This window comes from Leptonychotes weddellii, chromosome 13 (assembly GCF_054177405.1).
Source record: "Leptonychotes weddellii isolate Sample4059 chromosome 13, ASM5417740v2, whole genome shotgun sequence".
Taxonomy (NCBI): domain Eukaryota; kingdom Metazoa; phylum Chordata; class Mammalia; order Carnivora; family Phocidae; genus Leptonychotes; species Leptonychotes weddellii.
In genome coordinates this window covers 43,994,789-44,014,595 of record NC_138381.1, presented here as the reverse complement: position 1 = coordinate 44,014,595, position 19,807 = coordinate 43,994,789, and the positions used below count along the sequence as shown (strand labels likewise).

General features: G+C 35.4%; 1 protein-coding gene across 8 annotated transcripts in view; it reads left to right on the top strand.

The window, feature by feature from the left end:
* Nucleotides 1-19,807, top strand: part of RBBP8 (RB binding protein 8, endonuclease) — an 89,140-nt gene that overhangs the window by 21,047 nt on the left and 48,286 nt on the right. For all 8 annotated transcript variants that reach the window (XM_081801514.1, XM_081801513.1, XM_081801518.1 and 5 more), the window contains 2 exons: nt 4,369-4,464; nt 16,714-16,826. In XM_081801514.1, coding sequence (XP_081657640.1) covers nt 4,369-4,464; nt 16,714-16,826 — 209 coding nt within the window. The remainder of the gene's footprint in view (nt 1-4,368; nt 4,465-16,713; nt 16,827-19,807) is intronic.

Here is a 19,807-nt window from a genome sequence, read left to right as displayed (position 1 = left end):
GGATTCTTCATGTAGGCCTAGGGATTCTATTTTCTAAAATAGTACTATTTTAAAAGATAGATTTATAACTACAAGGTAGTATTTCCTCTTAGCTTGAATCAGATTTCCCTGCAACTGAATGATGACACATAATTAGAAGCAATCTAGATTTGCTTATCACGAATGTACTTTTTTATTACAGACTTTTTACACAGAATGTATTTCTCTATACCTATAACCAGCCACATGAAAAACTTCTTAAATTTGTAAATGACTGCCGAATTTTACTTTCTCAAAAATCATCTATAACACTTTTGAATTTTGTTTTAAGATTTTATTTATTTATTTGAGAGAGAAAGAGAGAACGAGCAGGGGGGAGAGAAAGAGGGAAAAGCAGACTCCCTTCTGAGCAGGGAGTCTGATGCAGAACTAGGTCCCAGGATCCTGGGATCATGACCTGAGTCGAAGGCAGATGCTTAACTGGCTGAGCCACCCAGGCGCCCCACACTTTTGAATTTTAAAGAATGGAAACCCAGCTGGTTTTTCACTAGCTGATAATAATGCCTTACTTCACTTGTAGTTTACAGAGTCATTTGATCCTCTTAGCAAGCTTATAACATATATATATATTGTGATTGCTTTGTACCTGTGTACGTCAGGTAGCTTGGGGTTGTACATTTTGGAAGCACAGGTAAGTAACTGAATTCCCTTTATTTTTACTGCCTATATTACCATAATCCACCTATCTCAGTATATTTTACAGTATACAGTTAGAGTGTAAGAAAAGTCAAGATGTCTTGTTTCCATATTGTTAGAATAGCTGTATTTATAAGGTCAGGATTCCCTATCTTTAGGGAAAAAGTAATTAGAAGAGGAGTCAATAATTATACCATATTTTGTCCATTACTTGGTTGTTTCAGGCCTGCGTTTTGATGATAGTTGTCTCTACACATGGTTAATGCTTTTCTCTTATGTAAATTCATTTATAAAATTAAACATGTAAAAACGTTGACAACTGAATATTATGAGATTGTTTTGAAAAGTTATACTTAAGCTGGGTCCACCTGATTGTTTTTACCTGCTTGTGAACGTGGACTACATCTGTTTTTGCCAATGTATATCCATTACTTACCAACCGATTGACTGTCTTAATGGCCAATTAGTGAATCTGAGCATCCTATTTATTTGCCTTTCTTTAAAGAAAAATAGTAACTACTTTAATTTCCACTTAGGAAATATAAAGATAACATTTACCATATTCAGCCATCCAGCTTTATAATAATCAAGATAATTCCCTTTAAAGCTGCCAAGAAGTTTAAAAATTCTAAAGTATAAACTACCCACCTACAAATAAACCCTTCTAAGTTATTTTTTTTTTTTAAGATTTTATTTATTTGAGAGAAAGAGAGCACGAGCAGGGGAAAGGGGCAGAGGCAGAATGAGAAGCGGGCTCCCCTCTCGATCCAAGGACTCCGGGATCATGACCTGAACTGAAGGTAGACACTTAACCAACTGAACCACTCATGTGCCCCTTAAATTATTTTTGAAATTAAGAAATTTTAAAAACTAAAAAAAAAATCCTGCAGTTGTGCAGGACTGTTCTCGTACTTTTAATTCCTTATAAAAAATAAAGTTTATGGAGAGTATAACTTGAACACATATAATTTTCTCCATTTTCTTTATTCATAGTGGTACCTATGTCTCTCACTACAGTGCTCCTCTGTCCCTCCAGTATATGACATTGATTTTAAAGTAATGAGAAGACTGGCATATATAGTATATGGGTTTGTTATCTATCATTTTACAGTTACATTTTCATATACAAAATTTACCCACTTTTACATGCCAGTTATTATTTACATGCCATTTATTTAAAATGTTCATTTACCAGGGCACCTGGGTGGTTCAGTTGGTTGGGCATCTGCCTTTGGCTCGGGTCATGATCCTGGAGTCCTGGAATTGAGCCCTGTGTCTGGCTTCCCGCTCAGTGGAGAGCCTGCTTCTCCCTCTGCCCCTCACCCCCACTCATTGCTCTCTCTCTCTCTTTGTCTCTCAAATAAATAAATAAAACTTTAAAAAAAATAAGATGTTCATTTACCTCAGAAAGACAGAAAGCTACCTACTAGGAAAATGATACGAGTCTCCAATAAAATGATGCCTATGGGATGGATACATTGAGCTTATTTTAGATAGGTGAGGTTGGTTATTTGTTTTTGTTTTGTTTTGTTGTTTAAAGATTTTATTTATTTAAGAGAGAGAGAATGAGCTGGGGGGTGGTTGGGGAGAGGGAGAAGCAGACTCCCCACTGAGCAAGAAGTCCACTGCGGGTCTCGGTCCCAAGACCCTGGGATCATGACCTGAGCCAAAGGCAGACTGTTAACTGACTGAACCACCCAGGCACCTGAGGTTGGTTATTTGTATAGTAGTAACTAACTTCCTTTGGATGACCAAGGTAGAGCTATCTTACAATATATTTCACTTTAATTTTTTTGAAAGTGCATGACTGTTTTTTGTATCACTTAGAATTCATTATTTTGCTTTCTTAAGGAATTTGTTAAATTATTCCTGTAATTAGTAGAACCCCGTTATGTTTACCACTGAGTTGACATGAATATTTTGTTAAGTAATTAAGGTTAGTTTTAATTTGAACTTAGGCCATCAGTCTATTTGGTTTTAAAACAAATTCTATTATGTTCTGAATCATTCTAAATAGACAGGAATAGAATATGTAGATGTAGGATAATCAGACATAACATTACTATTACAAAGTTTTCTCTTTTGTTCATAATTTAAGAAAAAACATTTTGCTATGAACTTTTCATTCCTTTAGAGAGAGAGAGAGTGTGTGTGTGTGTGTTTGTGTGTGTGTAATTCTTCAATATATGATCTGGAATGTAATATTTGATTGTTATATTTTTATGATACAGATTAGTTAGATTAAATAATAAATTCAAATGGGTGCTGGCAGCTAACAATCTGTTAATTTAGAAAATGTGTTCAATTTTTCCCCCAAATTTAGATAAGTTCTTAATTTGGTTATATTTGTTTGCAAAGTGGGATCAATGAAAGCTTGGTACTGCCTCTGAATTAAATATATTTCTAGAAGTATTAGACAATCTTTTCTTTAATTAAGTGAGAAACAGCCAAATTAATGAGTTTCAGTTATCACTATATTATTTCCAAAATTTCAAATATCTACATATACTACAGAACTATATGCAGTAGGCTGTTACTCTTCAATATATTGATTTTTCATTTATCATTCAATATCAATTATTCCACCAGTATGTACAAAGTACCCTCTATTTTGGGTATCTGACATTTTTACTTAGTTGTTTAACTGTTTTGCTGCCAGTGATATTACATTCTAGCCGTTTTGACACAATCGTTTTGACATCTACTTTTTGTAGTGGACTAGTTTGCCATTTGATATTTTAGACCCTTGAGGGGACTGGGGAAGATGTTTCAATCACAGTATTATCTTTTTCATCTTCAAGACCATAGAGAAAATCCCAGTCAAATTTCTAATGGGTTTTCTTAGAATTAAATTATATGCATACTTTATATAATAATGTGATTTTTAAAAATATGATGGAGGGGTAGAATATGACACTACCTTGGAAAGTAATCAGGTAATCTACTAGAAGAAAATTTTAGATGTCTTTGTTTTTTCTTGACTATAAAATCACGATGATAAGCACTTAAATAGAACTTACTAAGTCCTTGTACTGTTCTGCATGCTATACATACATTAGTGTTTAGTCCTTGCAAATGTCTTATTAGAAAGGTATTAATGTATCCACATTTTTTGAGGCACAAAGGGTTAGGTGACTTGCACTAGGTCACACAGCTGATAACTGAGAGCTGAGATTCAAACCTAGTTGTTAGGATATAGGGTTCATGTGCTTCCACTCCACTATTAGCTCTGGCTTAAGAGTCATATCAAATAAGTTTAGGCAATACAGAAATTAATAAGATAGAAAGTATAAATCTCCCATAGTTGGAATAGAGATGAGTGGAGGTATCTGTTACTTACATTAACAAATGTAGACAAAATAATAAAAAACAATTTTAATAGCTTTTTTGACAACATTGAGTCAATAATGGCATCAGAATCCACTCCTTCCTCTGTGTTCCAGCATCGTATAATGAATGCCTGGTGCTTAGAACAATACCTTCATAGTACATAAAATACTACAGAACAAATTGTAATATAATTTGAACTGTGATTGACAAGATATTTAAACTATACCTTTGAAGTTATTTATTTTAATACAAGAAATACATGTTACGGTTGAGACCATACTTTGTGGTTCTTATAGTAGAATTATCCTGTTGTGATGATTATCATATGAAGATTTTTTTAAAAACTTATTTCTTGACTTTTAGAGACGCACAGAGACTAGAGGAATTCTTCACCAAAAATCAACAGCTGAGAGAGCAACAGAAAGTCCTCCATGAAACCATTAAAGTTTTAGAAGATCGGTGAGTCTGGTTCTTGGGTATTCTTGAGTAAGAGGGGATTTTCCCCCTTCATAGAACATTGGTTTTAGTTTATAAACAGTTCTGGGACTAAAAGTGCCCTTTCCCAACCTGATGTCAACTTTGGATAAATACTTTATGAAATTAAGGATATACACTTACAAATTTGTTTTTTATTAATTACAGCAATCTCATCAATTTACCCTTTAAATAATATTTCTTTATCTGGTGTTTGATACAGGACGAGCTTAAGAATAGCTCTAATTAATTAGAATTAATGTTCTAATTCATTTGATGCCTGAATTCCATTTTTACATCTAAGTCGGTGGAACCTGCTTCACAATTCCCTATTTGTCTTCATATTTCTGCCTTTTTCCCCTGCATATTTCTCTATTTCCAGGCAGTCTAGGGTTTCTTCTTTATGAATATTTCTAAGATAATGCCTATCACTTACTTTACTTCCACGTACATACTTTATTTCTCACTTCTATGAGATTAACACCCTAGATTTAGAAAAGACTTACAGGATTTGCTACATACCCGTCTGAACTGTAAGTGCTATTTAAGACCTTGAATTACCTATAACAAATAATGTTTCTTGCATTTACAGTTAACAGTTTTCTTTTTGTTATTATTTTATATATGTTACAGAAGGGCTGGTGGTTTGAGTTTGCCACTGTACTTTAGTGGTGGAATAATCTACTCTGAACCTGTGCAAACTACAGTTGTATACCTGTCTTCCACAACTGCTGTCCCAGAGGATGCACATTTACTGGAATAGGCAGCCTATTGTGGAATAAAGCTCCATATGCCTCAGAATCATAGCTATACCTTTGAATTTCAAGCTTATACTGTGCCCTTAATTCAGATTCATAAATATTTGAGTCCTTACTACGATCTAGGTGTTGCTGTTAGGTGCTAGGGATAATACTATCCCTAGTATGAGCTGATATTTAATTTTCAAAGGTTTGGAAAAGTGAGTCATATAAATAAGATGATTTCAGATTGTAAGTGCTATGAAGAAGTACAATTGAATGATGTAAGTAAGTGACCACAGACACTGATTGGGAAGTAAAGGGATGGGTGTCAGGGATGGCCTTTCTGAGGAGGTGCCATTTGAACCAAGACCTGAATGATACAGATAAGAGCTAGTCACTTGAAGAACTGGAGATAAAAAGAGAACAGACAAATGCAAAAGTTTTAGGGAGAAATAAGTTTTGAAATATTTGAAGAATAGGAAGTCCACTGTGGTTCTAACTTAATGAATAGGAGGATGAATTATAGGAGATAAGATTGGAAAGGTGGGAGTAACTACATTATGTAGGATCATAGGCAAAAAGTTTGGATTTTAATTGCAATGGGAAGCAATTGGAGGGTTTAAGCAGGGAAATTACAAAGGGATATGAGCAGGTATTGACAGCATCTGTTATATCCACATGGAGATGTCAAGTAGTTAGTTGTATATGTGGGCCTGAAACTAGAGAGATTAGAGCTAGAGAAAAGAATTTGAAGGTCATCATCTGCATATGAATGGCATTTAAAACATAGGGGCACCTGGGTGGCTTAGTCATTGGGCATCTGCCTTTGGCCTGGGTCATGATCCCTGGGTCCTGGGATAGAGCCCTGCATCGGGCTCCCTGCTCCGCGGGAGGCCTGCTTCTCCCTCTCCCACTCCCCCTGCTTGTGTTCCCATTCTCTCTCTGTGTGTCTCTCTCTCTCTGTCAAATAAATAAATAAAATCTTTAAAAAACTAAAACCTAGAGACTGGATAAGAGATCTAAGGACATCTTAAAGGGTATTGGAAGAGGTGTTAGGGCTGAATCCTTGGATATACTAATTAAGGTTTAATGAAGAATAAGGACCCAGCCAACAAAAAATAAATTGTGAAAGAAAAATTATTACGGGGGCACCTGGGTGGCTCAGTCGTTAAGCGTCTGCCTTCGGCTCAGGTCATGATCCCAGGGTCCTGGGATCGAGCCCCGCATCGGGCTCCCCGCTCCGTGGGAAGCCTGCTTCTCCCTCTCCCACTCCCCCTGCTTGTGTTCCCTCTCTCGCTGTGTCTCTCTCTGTCAAATAAATAAATAAAATTTAAAAAAAAAGAAAAAGAAAAAAAAATTATTACGGGTGGAAGAAAAGCCAAGAATATATGACATGACATAAGGGCTACTTTGAAGATTAAATGAGATTAATACAAGTAAAAGTACATAATAGGGATTTTTAAAAACTTACAGTATCCCTCCTAACTGGTGACTGTGATTCCAGCCACTTGCACTCCAGTCTGCACTGTGTGTCATAGCCAGACCCAGTCTCTCTCTAGCTGAGGTATCAGGAAGCTAGAAAGGCATTTGTCCCCCTTACTCTTCCCCAGTCCAGGATCAAAAAGGAAATCATCAGCTACTCTTCTCTTGGTACGGTGAGGCATTTCCTTGTTTTCTCTGGATATGTAGTGGAGCATTTGGGAGGAATGGTGGAGAGAGAGCACATCTTAGGCTTTAACTCTCCAGCGATTGATATGTATTGAGGGCTCCTCTGTACCCAGACATCTAACACCCAATCTTCACACTAATGCTGTGAGGTAGATGGTAAAACCATTTTACATGTGAGGAAACTGACTGGCAAAGATTTAAAAAACCTTCCCTAGATCACAGTTAATGGATAATTAGGTTAAATTTGACCTTACAAACCCCCCAGTTTCTGTTTCCCTGCAGCCTTGTCTGTATGTTGTCTTAATTTTGTAAATGTTATGTAAATGACTGATCATCTCAAAGTATTTGTACTTGACTTAAAGTTACCGAAACAGATACTCTGAAATATTAACTCCCCAGCATTGTCCATTTTCTAGTTTGGCTTTTTTGGGAAGTTTTGTTTTTTGTTATTTCTCTTTTAAATTGCTACTATGTTCTGCCTTTAAATGTGTAAGTAGATAACATTTGGTAAAGTTCTGCCTTATTTAAAATTTCATTTTAGTTTTATATTGTATGAGAATGATATCTAGAGCAAGCTTTAAAAATCTATAAAAATTAATGTTTTGCTAAGACCCTTAAAAAGCAAAGTGTGTTTTGTTAAAATTTCTAAACAGTAATTCTGAGACTTGCTGCTTACACTTCATAGAATGAAACAATTTTTATTTTTATGCTAACGTGAAAACATCTTGAGATGTTTAGATGAGAGGAATTACTCTGTAAAGGTAAATTAGATAATAAAAAGTTATAATTTTATGTGGCTGCTTTATGTTCTACTACTGCTATTATTGTAACAGACTTTCCTTAAAGGAAGCAAAGTATTTCACTAAATCTAAGAAATAGTCACTGTGTGAAGAAGTAGATAGAATGCATTAAAAAAAATCTGAACGAAGCAGTTAAACCATGATTGTCTAATAGATTTTAATATTTTTAAAAGCATTTTTGGCAGTCATAGGAAACTCATATTTCATCTGTAACTGAAAAGGAAAATTTGTACTCATAAAGGATTTATGGTTGTGCAACTATTTTCAAATACTGGACTAAATGTCTTCTTTTTGTCCTACTCATAGGTTTGAATTTAAATATATTCTTCAGGAGACCTTCTCTGACTTTTTAGACTGGGTTTACTTTTGTAGTACCCCGTATTTCCACTGTCATGATGTGAATCATATTTTGCCATAATTACTTTTTTATTGACTCTCTTTTTCTAATACATTGTAAACTCTTTAAAAGAAAAGGTACTATCTTGGCCGCTGTTGTGTTTCAGTACTCATTGAAGGTGTTCAATAAACCCTTTTGAATGAAAATGAATAAATTTGAGGAAATCTTTTTGGGGTATAGCAAACAATTGAGCATACTTGTTAATCTGGTAAGTTTTCCAGTTGCAAAATGAAAGGTTTTATTTCTTCATCCCTATGAACAAACTGGAATTAACTCACAATGTGTCTTGTTTTCTGAACTTACAACTAGAATTACTCTTCTTTCCCTGTTACCTGTATATAGCGACTGAAATTGCATTCATTCTCCTGTGAAATTGAGGCTGTTTCTTTCTCTGATCGCATCAGTGGAAAATAGGCAAGAGGAAAGCAGTGGAACCTTGCTGATGGAAATAGGAGCTAGCATTTTTTCTCACATCCATTTAAATTTAAACTAGGATCTGGAAGCAATCAAGAGTTGACTCTTTTCCACAGATATTGTTATCAAGAATGGCAGTTAACTGGAGAAAACTAAAGTAATAAACAAGCTAGGGAATATTGTTTCACTTTATAACTGTCTATATCAGTGGCATTTTTGAACTTGGAAACTAGGGGTTCCAAGGGATTGTTTTTGATGATACGTCATGACATTTTAATGTATTAGATTTGATTTCTTAGAAACAATAGTGTTGGGCACCTGGGTGGCTCAGTCGTTAAGCGTCTGCCTTCAGCTAAGGTCATGATCCCAGCGTCCTGGGATCAAGTCCCACATCGGGCTCCCTGCTCAGCGGGAAACCTGCTTCTCCCTCTCCCACTCCCCCTGCTTGTGTTCCCTCTCCCGCTGTCTCTTTGTCAAAAAATAAATAAAATCTTAAAAAAAAGAAAAAATAGTATTCAGTTTTTACTGACAAACTGACTAGTAGAATGACATTGAAATAATTCATTAGAATTGTTCGATGCCATTTACCTCCTTCAGTGTTTCTCAATGACTTTTCTTTTTCTGTTTTTTTTTAATTTTTATTTATTTTCTAAGTAACCTCTACACCCAGTGTGGGGCTTGAACTCACAACGCTGAGATCAAGAGTCACATGCTCTACTGACTGAGCCAGCCAGGCACCCCTTCAGTGACTTTTCAATGTCATGTTCTCTTCGGTCTTTATGGCTTAGTAATTCTGTGTCTAAATTATTTACTGCAGTCGGGTCAACTATTTGAATGTTTATTACATGGGTCCTAAGCTATTAATTAGAGCAAATCTTAAAAGAGGAACGTAAATACGAAATGTCAGGTACTTTAAGCAAATAGTTAAAATTGAGTTGCCTGTTATAACAGTTTAATAGTGTCTTGGTTTTGGAATAGTTTACAGAGGCTTATTTCCTTTGGAATTTTACTTTTTTTTTTAAGATTGATTTATTTATTTATATGACAGCAAGAGAGGGAGCACAAGCAGGGGGAGTGGGAGAGGGAGAAGCAGGCTTCCTGCTGAGCAGGGAGCCCGATGCGGGGCTCAATCCCAGGACCCTGGGATCATGACCTGAGCCGAAGGCAGACGCTTAACCAACTGAGCCACCCAGGCGCCCCTCCTTTATAATTTTAAAGGCATAAATAGACTTTACTGTTAGCTTTAGAAATGCTTGAGAATCTGAAAACATATGTATTATAGCAGAAAGACAAGAAAGTATAATCCTTTTTAGTACCTTAATTCTCAAAAAGATGTCATACAAAGTTTACTAGAATATAATACTGTTAAATTAAAATGCTGTGATAAAAGGAATATACTATCTAGCTTATTTTATGTTCCCCCTTTTTGAATTTTTATTCAAGTAATGCATGTACATTATAAGGTGGTATAGTTACTATAAAAAAGTTTTTTTGTTTCTCTTTCCCACCCCTGTCAGTCCCAGTTCTTAGTTTTCCAAAGTTCTAAATGAGGTATTTGCTTTTTTTTTTTTTTAAGATTTTATTTATTTATTTGAGAGAGAGAGCACGCATGAGCAGGGGAGGGGGGCAGAGGGAGAGGGACAAGCAGACTCCGCTGAGCAGGGAACCTGATGCAGGGCTTGATCCCAGGACCCCAAGGTTATGACCTGAGCCAAATTCAGACACTTAATCGACTAAGTCACCCATGTGCCCCATCAATGATGTATTTTTACTTTAATACTTGATTTATCAATTTGAGACATTTGTTTACTTCTTACTATGAAAATGAGGATACTATTTATCCCTTGCATATTTTGAATAGTTATTATTTTAGTTCTTCTATTTTATCTTCGAACCTTAATATATACACTTATGTGAAAGTATGTCTTTATAGGAATATATTTTAGGAAAATGTCTGAACAGTCGCCCTGAACTCACCATTACATTACAGGAGGGTATTGATACTTTAACCCTTCCCTCCATCATTCTTCCTCTCTCCTACTTCCCACTCTGTGTTCAGCTGAACTTTTACATGTAAATATTGACAAGCTTGACAATGGTTACATTGTTTTCTGTTACCTGATTTCAGTCTTTTGTATTTGGTTTATAAGTTAATTATAGAAGCTGAAAAATGGTAAACTGTGTTTATTTATTGACTGTAAATACTCTCTGCTGAGCCAGGATAATATTTCCTTCTCTACAGATCCGATGTCATGACCTCCGTGCCACTCAAGGAGACTGTTTCTAATGTCAGGGCCACATAGATTCTTTTCTACTCTGTTTCAAATCAGCTGCTCAAATTAGCCACTCAGATCAGCCCATAATTATGTTCTGATACGGACATATTTATATGAGTTTGCTGTGAACTAGCAGTTTTCCTAGAAGTTCTAATTACTTTTTTCATATTGAGATAAGAAACATGTTTTCCTTACTACGTCATTAATATTGGGTAATGTGTTAGTTATTCTATTTATTGCTTATAATCTTTCTTTTTCTTGAAGGCATGCTTCTTGGGCTGAGAAACTTAAACTTTCTCTACTAATTTGGACCATTTACTTTGTAGGTTATACTACAGCTGTCATTCTGGAATTTCTCTTCTCTGGATCCCTACATTAATTCCATTATTTCTTTCAACTCATGTTAGTTAGCAAATAATTATGGGGCACCTGCTTTGTGCCAGGCACTATTTTAGACCTTGAACATACACCAGTGAACATGGTTGATAAAATGTGGGCCTACTTTTCCCTTTTATTGGTTTTTCATGTTCATTTTGTTATAGCTCACCCTCAAATAACTGCTGAAAAGTACACAGGAAGTAAATTTTCAGAGTCCTTGCATGCCTAAAAATGTTATTTTACTGTTGATTTAAATGATATTTTGAATGGATATAAAATTCTAGGTTCAAAATAGATTTCCTCCAAACTGAAGACATTTTCTCATTATCTCTTAGCATCCAATGTTGATAAAACTGATATCATTCTAATGTTATTCCTTTATATGTAATAGGTTTTTTTTCCTTCCTAGAATTTAAGACCTTTTTATCATTCTGAAATTTTGTGAGGGAGGTGTGTGTGTGTTTCCTTCAATGTGTTGGACACTCAGCCTGTTAACCTGAAAGCTGGAATCTTGTAGGGTCTGGCAATTTCTTTCTGTTATTTCCTCTCCATTTTTTTATGTTCTCTCCTTCTGGAGCACTTCTCGGTCATAAACTGATTCTTTATAATCTTTTCTCTGATTTCTGTTACTTTTTTTTTTCCCCATGTTCTATTTTATTTTCCAACCCTACTATTAAAGTTATTTTGATAATCACATATTTAGTATTCAAGAACTTATTGACCGTTGCTTTATATATGCATGTATGCTGTGGCCTATTTTTATACTTTCCCTTGTGATTCTTCTTTAACTCATTGTTTATTTAGGAGTACGTTGTTTAAGATTCACAGATTTGTGGATTTTCCAAATTTCCTTCTGTTGTTGATTTCTAATTTAATTCCATTGTGGTGGAAGAGCATGCTTTGTATGATTTCAGTGCTTTTAAACTAATCGAGACTTGTTTTGTGACCTAGGAAATGGTCCTGAATATGCATTCTGCAGTTGTTGATGGCGTGTTCTGTAGATGTCAGTTAGGTCTGGGTGGTTGTTGGTTTGTTCAGGCCTGCTATATCTTTGTGGATTTCCCATCTCACTTGATCTATCCATTATTGAGAGTGGAAGTCTACAACCATTATTTTTGAATTTGTTTTTTCCTTTAGTTCTCGGTTTTTGCTCTGTGTATATTTTGGGGCTCTAATGTTAGATGCATATGTTTATAATTGTTTTATTTTTGTAATGAATTGACCCTTTTATTATAAAATTCACTGTGCTAGTAGCACTTTCTTACAGTCTGTTTTGTCTGATATTAATTAACATAGATGCTCCAGCTTTTTTTGGCTTTTGTTTGCATGGTATATATTTTTTTCCATCCTTTTGTCTTAAACCTATTTGTATCTTGGAATCTGAAGTATGCCCCTCCCCAAATTTGGGCTTCTGGGGGGTTCATAGAGGACCCCTAGAGTCAGGCCACCACAAGCCCTGGGGAGAGGCAAAGACCCTAGAGGACACCCCAGCCCCCCTTACTGTGACTCCTCACACTCAGCAATGACCTGTGGGGTGGGGAGCCCTGGGACGTTTTTAAACCTGAAGTTTGGAGTCTGCACTAAGTTCCATCCACATCACTCACAAGTTTCTGTTTGTATTTCTAGCTTTTTTAAATTAAAAAACAAAAAATAATTTAAAAAAAAAACCCAGAAAACTGGTTTTCACAGCCCAGGGGCCTGGTATGCCGGTCTGTGCCCGCCTGCCCTGCCCTGGCCCACTGGCCCCATTCCCTGGGCAGAGTCACACCCAGTAACCCCTTCACCAACAGACCAGGTCACACACACAGCAGCAGTCACTGTAACAGACTGCCACGTACACACTCGGTCTCACACTCACCTGTGAGTTTTTGGTTCCGTTCAGTTTGGGTTTTTAACTTTACAGGGTCAGTTGTGCTTCACCCCTCCTTTTGTATGGAGTTGCAACCGGGGGATTTCACCTCTGCTCCAGTCCTGAGGCCTCCTAACCCTGATGTTGTGATACACCCCACAGAGATCTATGTTTCTTATATTATTATTATTGATAATAGTTATTATAATATTATTATGTAATAAATTTATAAGAAATTTTTTTTTAATTATGTCTGTTGTAGGGTGCCGGGGTGCTCAGTTGTTAGGCCTCTGACTCTTGATTTCAGCTCAGGTCATGATCTCGGTGGTGAGAACATGGGGCTCTGCCCTCAAAGGGGAGTTTGCTGGAGATTCTCTCTTTCCCTCTCCCTCTGCCACCCCACCCCCACTCCAGTTGCTCACACCATCTTTCTCTCTCTAAAATAAATAAATAAATCTCAAAAAAAATGTATGTCTATTATAGACAGTATAAAGTTGAATCATAGTTTCTGCCTTTTGATTGGAGGGTTTATCAGTTAATAATGTAATTAATGATATGGTTAGATTTACACCATTTTGCTTTCCATATTCATCATGTCTTTTTTGTTCCTCCTTTTCTGCCCAGCCCCGCCCCAAAACTTGCTTTTTCTAGAACTCTTATTATTGATATGATAAACATTCTAGGATAATGCTCTAGTTTTCTTATCTTTTCTATTTTCTCTTTGCTTTTTTGGGGAGATTTTCTCAACTTTATTTTCTCACCTTCTGTTGAGTTTGGGTTTTTTTCCTGCGGCTATACTTTGAATTTCTAAGATTTTTTGGTGGTGTTCTCAGAATATTTTGTTTTATGGCAATCCTGTTTTCATTTCATAGTTTGGTATCTTATTTATTTCTCCTGAGAGTATTCTTTACAGTTTGATGATGATGGTGTGGCTTTTTTTCTTCTCCCTATGTAGCTTATATTTCTTTCTTTTTTTTTTTTTTTTAAGATTTTATTTATTTATTCATGAGAGACAGAGAGAGAGGCAGAGGCAGAGAGAGAAGTAGGCTCCCCACGGAGCAGGGAGCCTGATGCGGGACTTGATCCCAGGACCCTGGGATCATGACCTGAGCCGAAGGCAGATGCTTAACCAACTGAGCCACCCAGGTGTCCCTCTTTTTTTTTACTTTTAAAGATTTATTTATTTACAGAAGAGAGAGTGTGCGTGCACGAGTGCGAGTGGGGGGGGGAGAGGGAGAGGGAATCTCCAGCAGACTCACTGCTGAGCTGGGAGCCCAATGCAGAGCTCAGTGCGGGGGTCAGTCTCACGACTGTGAGACCACAACCTGAACCTACATCAAGAGTCAGATGTGTAACTGACTGAGCCACCAGGTACCCCTCTTTTTTTTTTTTTTAAGTGTCTTGTTTGCTTTAGTCTCTTTTACTTTATAAGCTTTTCTCAGCTGTCTGTTGATCTTGATTATCTCTTTATATTTAAGAGAGGTAGATAAAAGCTCTGAGTGGAATTATGGGCTCTGAGTTTCACTGCAGGGTCATCTGCCTGGTCTGTTTCACTGATAATTCTCTAATGTCAGTAAAAATACCTGATTTCCTAGAGGAAGCTCCTTCATTCTGCTTCCAGGAATGTGTAATAGGGTTGGCTACCAAAGTACTGGAAGCCAAATAGATGATGAGGGCTTAGACTAGGTTCTGAGAATTTGGCATGCATAGACATTCATTTCATTATTGTACTCCTACCCTTACCTGTACCTCAGGTCTCCCAAACCAGTGTCTGGTTCTGTTTTAGACCTTCTAGAGACTAAACTTCCAGTATTCTGCTGGGAATGGAAGGGGTGATCACTTGAGTGCTCAGAATATAGGAGAAAATATGTTGGTATGATGATTTCTTGAAATACTTTAAATCACTCTGAGTACCAATTTTTTAACCTTCTCGAATTCTGCAGTATATATCAGGTTGGCTCTAGGTCAGTGCTGTCTGATAGGATTTCCTGTGATAATGGAAATGTTTTATATCTGCACTGTCTAATACAGTAGCATCTAGACATGTGGCTGTTGAGTACTTAAGCATAACTGACCTCAATTTTAATTTTAATTTATTTAAATTGAAATAGCCATATGTGGCTGTAGTTACCTTATTGGGCAACACAATTCTAGACCTTTCCCATCATTGGCTCAGGATTCAGCATTCTCAGGGGAGTTTCAATTTTGTCCACCCAAACCTTGCTTTAAGGTTTTTGTTTGTTTTCTCTCCCATTAGGCCTGTCCTGACGGGTTTGTGTTTTTAAAAATATACATACATCTTTACTATAGTTTTGTAGGATCTTGGGAAGGAGCAAAAGTTGATACAAATGTTGACTCAGTGTCATCTTTACTTAGATATTTATCATACAAAATGGTTTCAAAGATCTTGACTGTTCTAATTCCTGTGTTTGGAATATACTCTAATTAAACTGTGCTGTCCATTCTTTATTTCTTCATTCTAGGAATTCTGATTTTATTAACGCATCCTATCTATGATCTCTAATCTTTATTTTTTACATCCATATCAACATTGTTGATATGAGTTTTACTTGCATATGAAAATCTCTAGGTTCTTTTTGTTTTAGTTGTACAGTTTTAATTTTTTATCTCCTTAGCTTATAAAATTCATGGCTTATACTACCATGCTATGACTTCCATAGACACTTAAATACTTAGTATCTTACTGACAAGTAAAAATTATTACCTCAGATTATACATTTCCCAAATTCCTAATGTGGGGTCTATGTCTCCTTTTTAACTATATTTTTTCCTGATAAACAAATAATAAAATTAGAGAAATTTTGAAAAAGAGAAAAACACTAAGAAAAAAAATCTCCTATAATACTGGTACCTACAACATAACTATTATTAACATTTTAAGGTACACCTTTCTCTTTACCGCTCCCCATCCCCTGTGTGCAATCTATGTATTTCCCTCTTCCCTTCAGCACTCACAAATAGTCAGTGAAAGCTATTTTTTAAAACTTTTTTTTGCATAATAGTACATTGAATTTTTTTAACATTGGGGGTTTTTTTAATGCTGAAAAGAACAAAGTATGAAGTACATTTTTTTTTTTTACTTTGTTTCCTTTGACCTTTAGTATTCATTCAGCTAAAAAAGTTGAACACTCATTATGTGTTATATGCTATGCTGAGCAATACAGATGCAAACTTGCTTAAGATAAAATTCATCCCCTTGGTACTGGACTGGAGTTCATATTTTGGCTATAATAAATTAGAACAAGGTCAGTTTCTTCAGTAAATAAATTCCCTTGGATAGAGTTTAAAATTGGCAGAATTTAGAGAATTCCACTCAGAATTGTAATCTGTTGTAGAAAGCGATGTTGTGGCATGATTTCAACCTATTCAAGAATATGTTAAAGATATAATACATCATTAAAATAGTTAATTTTCTCTATACTTGCCAAGTCAGTTCTTTAGAGCTTCATAAAGCATAAAAGTCTTGGGAGTTCAAATATAAAGAAATATTTTTTAGTAGTTAAAAAAATTGAATTTCAGCTTTATGGAGGTATAATTGACAAAATTGTAAAAGTGTACATCATGGTAATTTGGTAAACATACACACAGTGAAAGAATTTCCACTAATTAACACAGCCATGATCTCACATACTTATTTTCTGGTGAGAACATTTAAGTTCTATTCTAAAAATATTTTGTTTTTGTTTCCTAGGTTAAGAGCAGGATTATGTGATCGCTGTGCAGTAACTGAAGAGCACATGCGGAAAAAACAGCAAGAGTTTGAAAATATCCGGCAGCAGAATCTTAAACTTATCACAGAGCTTAGTGAGTTTCCTTTCTTCATTCGTTAAGTGTTTAAAGCATAATGTACTGTTGATAAAACCTATTATTAAAGTGGTTGCAATCAAATGGATTGTTTACATACATTTTTCCTCATGTAGGCAAAAGTTCAAATGTCCTTTATTCCCTTTCTGTAGATTTAACTTCATACTTATTTTAGTAAGAAATAGGATACAAAAAGGTGGGATGTCCACCACTGGCCCTCAAGTCCCACCAGCTGTAAAGCAAGAAGGAAATTTCCTTTGATTATGTCCATATTTGCTTCTTTCGTTTATGTAACTTCATAATTTTTATTTCATGTAATGTAACTAGTATTTAGTAAAGTTAAATACAAAGAATACAATTTAGTGTTCTACAAAATTATATACTTTCTTTGGTTTTCATGACATACTATTACAAGTATACCATTTTCAGTTGAGTCTCCTTACACATTTAATGTTGGGTTTTCTTTCATTCTTAACCTTCTCTTAACCTTCGTTTCTTCTAATACCTCTCTTAACCTTATTCTCTTTTAACTCTTCATATACTCTCTTAGTGACCTTTACCTTGATTCTCTATAAACAGCTCACATCCAAGATCTAATTAATCTTCTTTTCCAAACTAAGTCCATCTTCTGACTATTTTTTTTTTCTGTTATATTGCTATCCTCTGGTTACTCAAGCAAGAAAAAATGAGTATATCCTCATTGTTTCAAAAAGAGAAAGAATATAGTTTTATTTTGCTTCTGGATAATTACTATTAGCAATCTGATAATGCATCTTTCCAGGTCCAGGCTTATCTTTCTGTCTCTTTCCTTTGTTTTATCCCTTCTCTCTCTTCTCTCTCTCTCTTTTTTTTTTTAAGATTTTATTTTTAAGTAATTTCTACACCCAACAGGGGACTTGAACTCACAACCCCGCGATCAAGCATCACATGCTCCACTGACTGAGCCAGCCAGGTGCCCTCTCCTCTTCTCTTCTCTTTTAAATTTAATGGGATCATACCATACTTCTTTTTTTTTTTTTTAAGATTTTATTTATTTATTTGACAGAGGGATAGAGAGCACAAGGAGGGAGAGGGAGAAGCAGGCTCTCTGCCAAGCAGGGAGCCGGACGTGGGGCTCGATCCCAGGACCCCAGGATCATGACCTGAACCGAAGGCAGCCGCTTAACTGACTAAGCCCCCAGGCGCCCCCGTACCATACTTCTTGTTCTGACATGTGTTATTTTATTTTAGGCTATGTCTTAATTAAGTCTGTAGTTTCTGTGTGTATGTGTGAATGTATGTATATGTTTATTTAGGAATATAAGAACATTATCAGTGAGTAGAACACTATTACATCTCAGTAAACATAGTTGAGATCTACAATTATATTGTTAGTATAGAAATAATCTCCAGTAATGTCTGCATACCTAATAGTCAAATTTCCAGCAACTTTGGCTATCTAAAAAATAGCCAAAATCTTCAAAGGAATAAGACATTGTTCTTTTTCATGGCTGCATTATATTCTCTAGTGTAGATGTCATTTAGCCATTCTGCTGTTGATGGACAGCTTGATTTTTGGTGGGGGGAGGTGTTTGAGAACATGCATTCCTCTACATCATCTTCAGCTTTGAGCAAAAATGTGTTAATAATACCCAATCTGATTGATAAAGAAGGATACCTTTTTTAAGTTAGCATTCTCTTTATAACTATTCAGGTTAAGTTATTTTTTTACATGATCTTCAGTTTGCATTTCTTCTTGGGTGAGCAGCTTGAATATCCTTTGCTTAATTTTCAGATAGATAAAATACCTCATGACTTCATGTTTAAAATGCAAGTTCAAGACTATAGATCTGTTGTTAACCTTTTCTCTAATAACATTTCTATCTCCTTCCATGCTGAGAAGCCTGGTTCTCAAAGACACAGGGATGATAGAATGAAAATATCCCCTAACTACTCATTTTTTAAATCTCAAAAGCACAGTAGTCTCAGAATTGCACCATTAGTAATACTATCAAGATGATTACTGTAAAGTTTTAAGAAAAGTAATTTTACATTAAAATGAGCAAAAGAAGAATTGCCAAGGTCAAATCCCCAAGTTATCATAAGAATAAAAACACCAGGGGCTTCATATATATGATTTTTTTCATGTTTCTGTTCACTGCTATTTTTTTGTTCCTGCCTTTTCTTTCTTTTATGTTTTTACTTTCCCAGTTATTGAATTTTGAGGATGTCTGTCTTTTTATTTCATTTTTATCTGATACTTTACTATTTTTTCTAATTCTTTATCTTTTTGATCAACCCTGAAAACAAATTTTTTTTAAGTAGGCTCTATGCCAACATGGGGCTCTCAAACTCATGACCCCAAGATCAGGAGTCGCTTGCTCTTTCAACTGAGCCAGCCAGGCGCCCTACAACTGTGAAATTTTACCATGCGTTCCTAAACTATAAAGTTAATTTCTTGACCATCTTCGAATAATACACAGACCTTAAAACACCTGAACTCTGCTTACATGCTGTTTATGCCTAGCACTTCATTTCCTTTTTCTTAGCCTTCTAAGTTAGAAACTTTTTAAAAACTTACTAAGACAGTTTTTTAAAAGACTTAACTACATGTTTTATCAGTTTCTTTGCTTTATTATTATTTTTTGCACCTCAGTTTCCTTCTGGGATTATTTTCCTTTATGAGATACATCCTTTAGAAGGTATTTGTTGTTTCTAAACTAGTTTTTATCCACAGATATTTTTATTTTACTTTTACTTTTCTAAGGCTATTTTGCAGGGTAACAATCGTTTTTCTCTGGCTCCTACTAAGATTTTTTTCCTTTGTTTTTGTTGTTCTATAGTTTTAATGAAGTTTTTTTCCAAAAAGATTCTGTTAAGTGTATATTATAAAAATCTGTGGAACCATATCTTGAATCATATCTGGAAAACTGTCAGCTACTAGCTTTTCAAATATTGTGTCTTCTCCATTCTCTGTTTTGGGATTCTGATAAGACCTCATC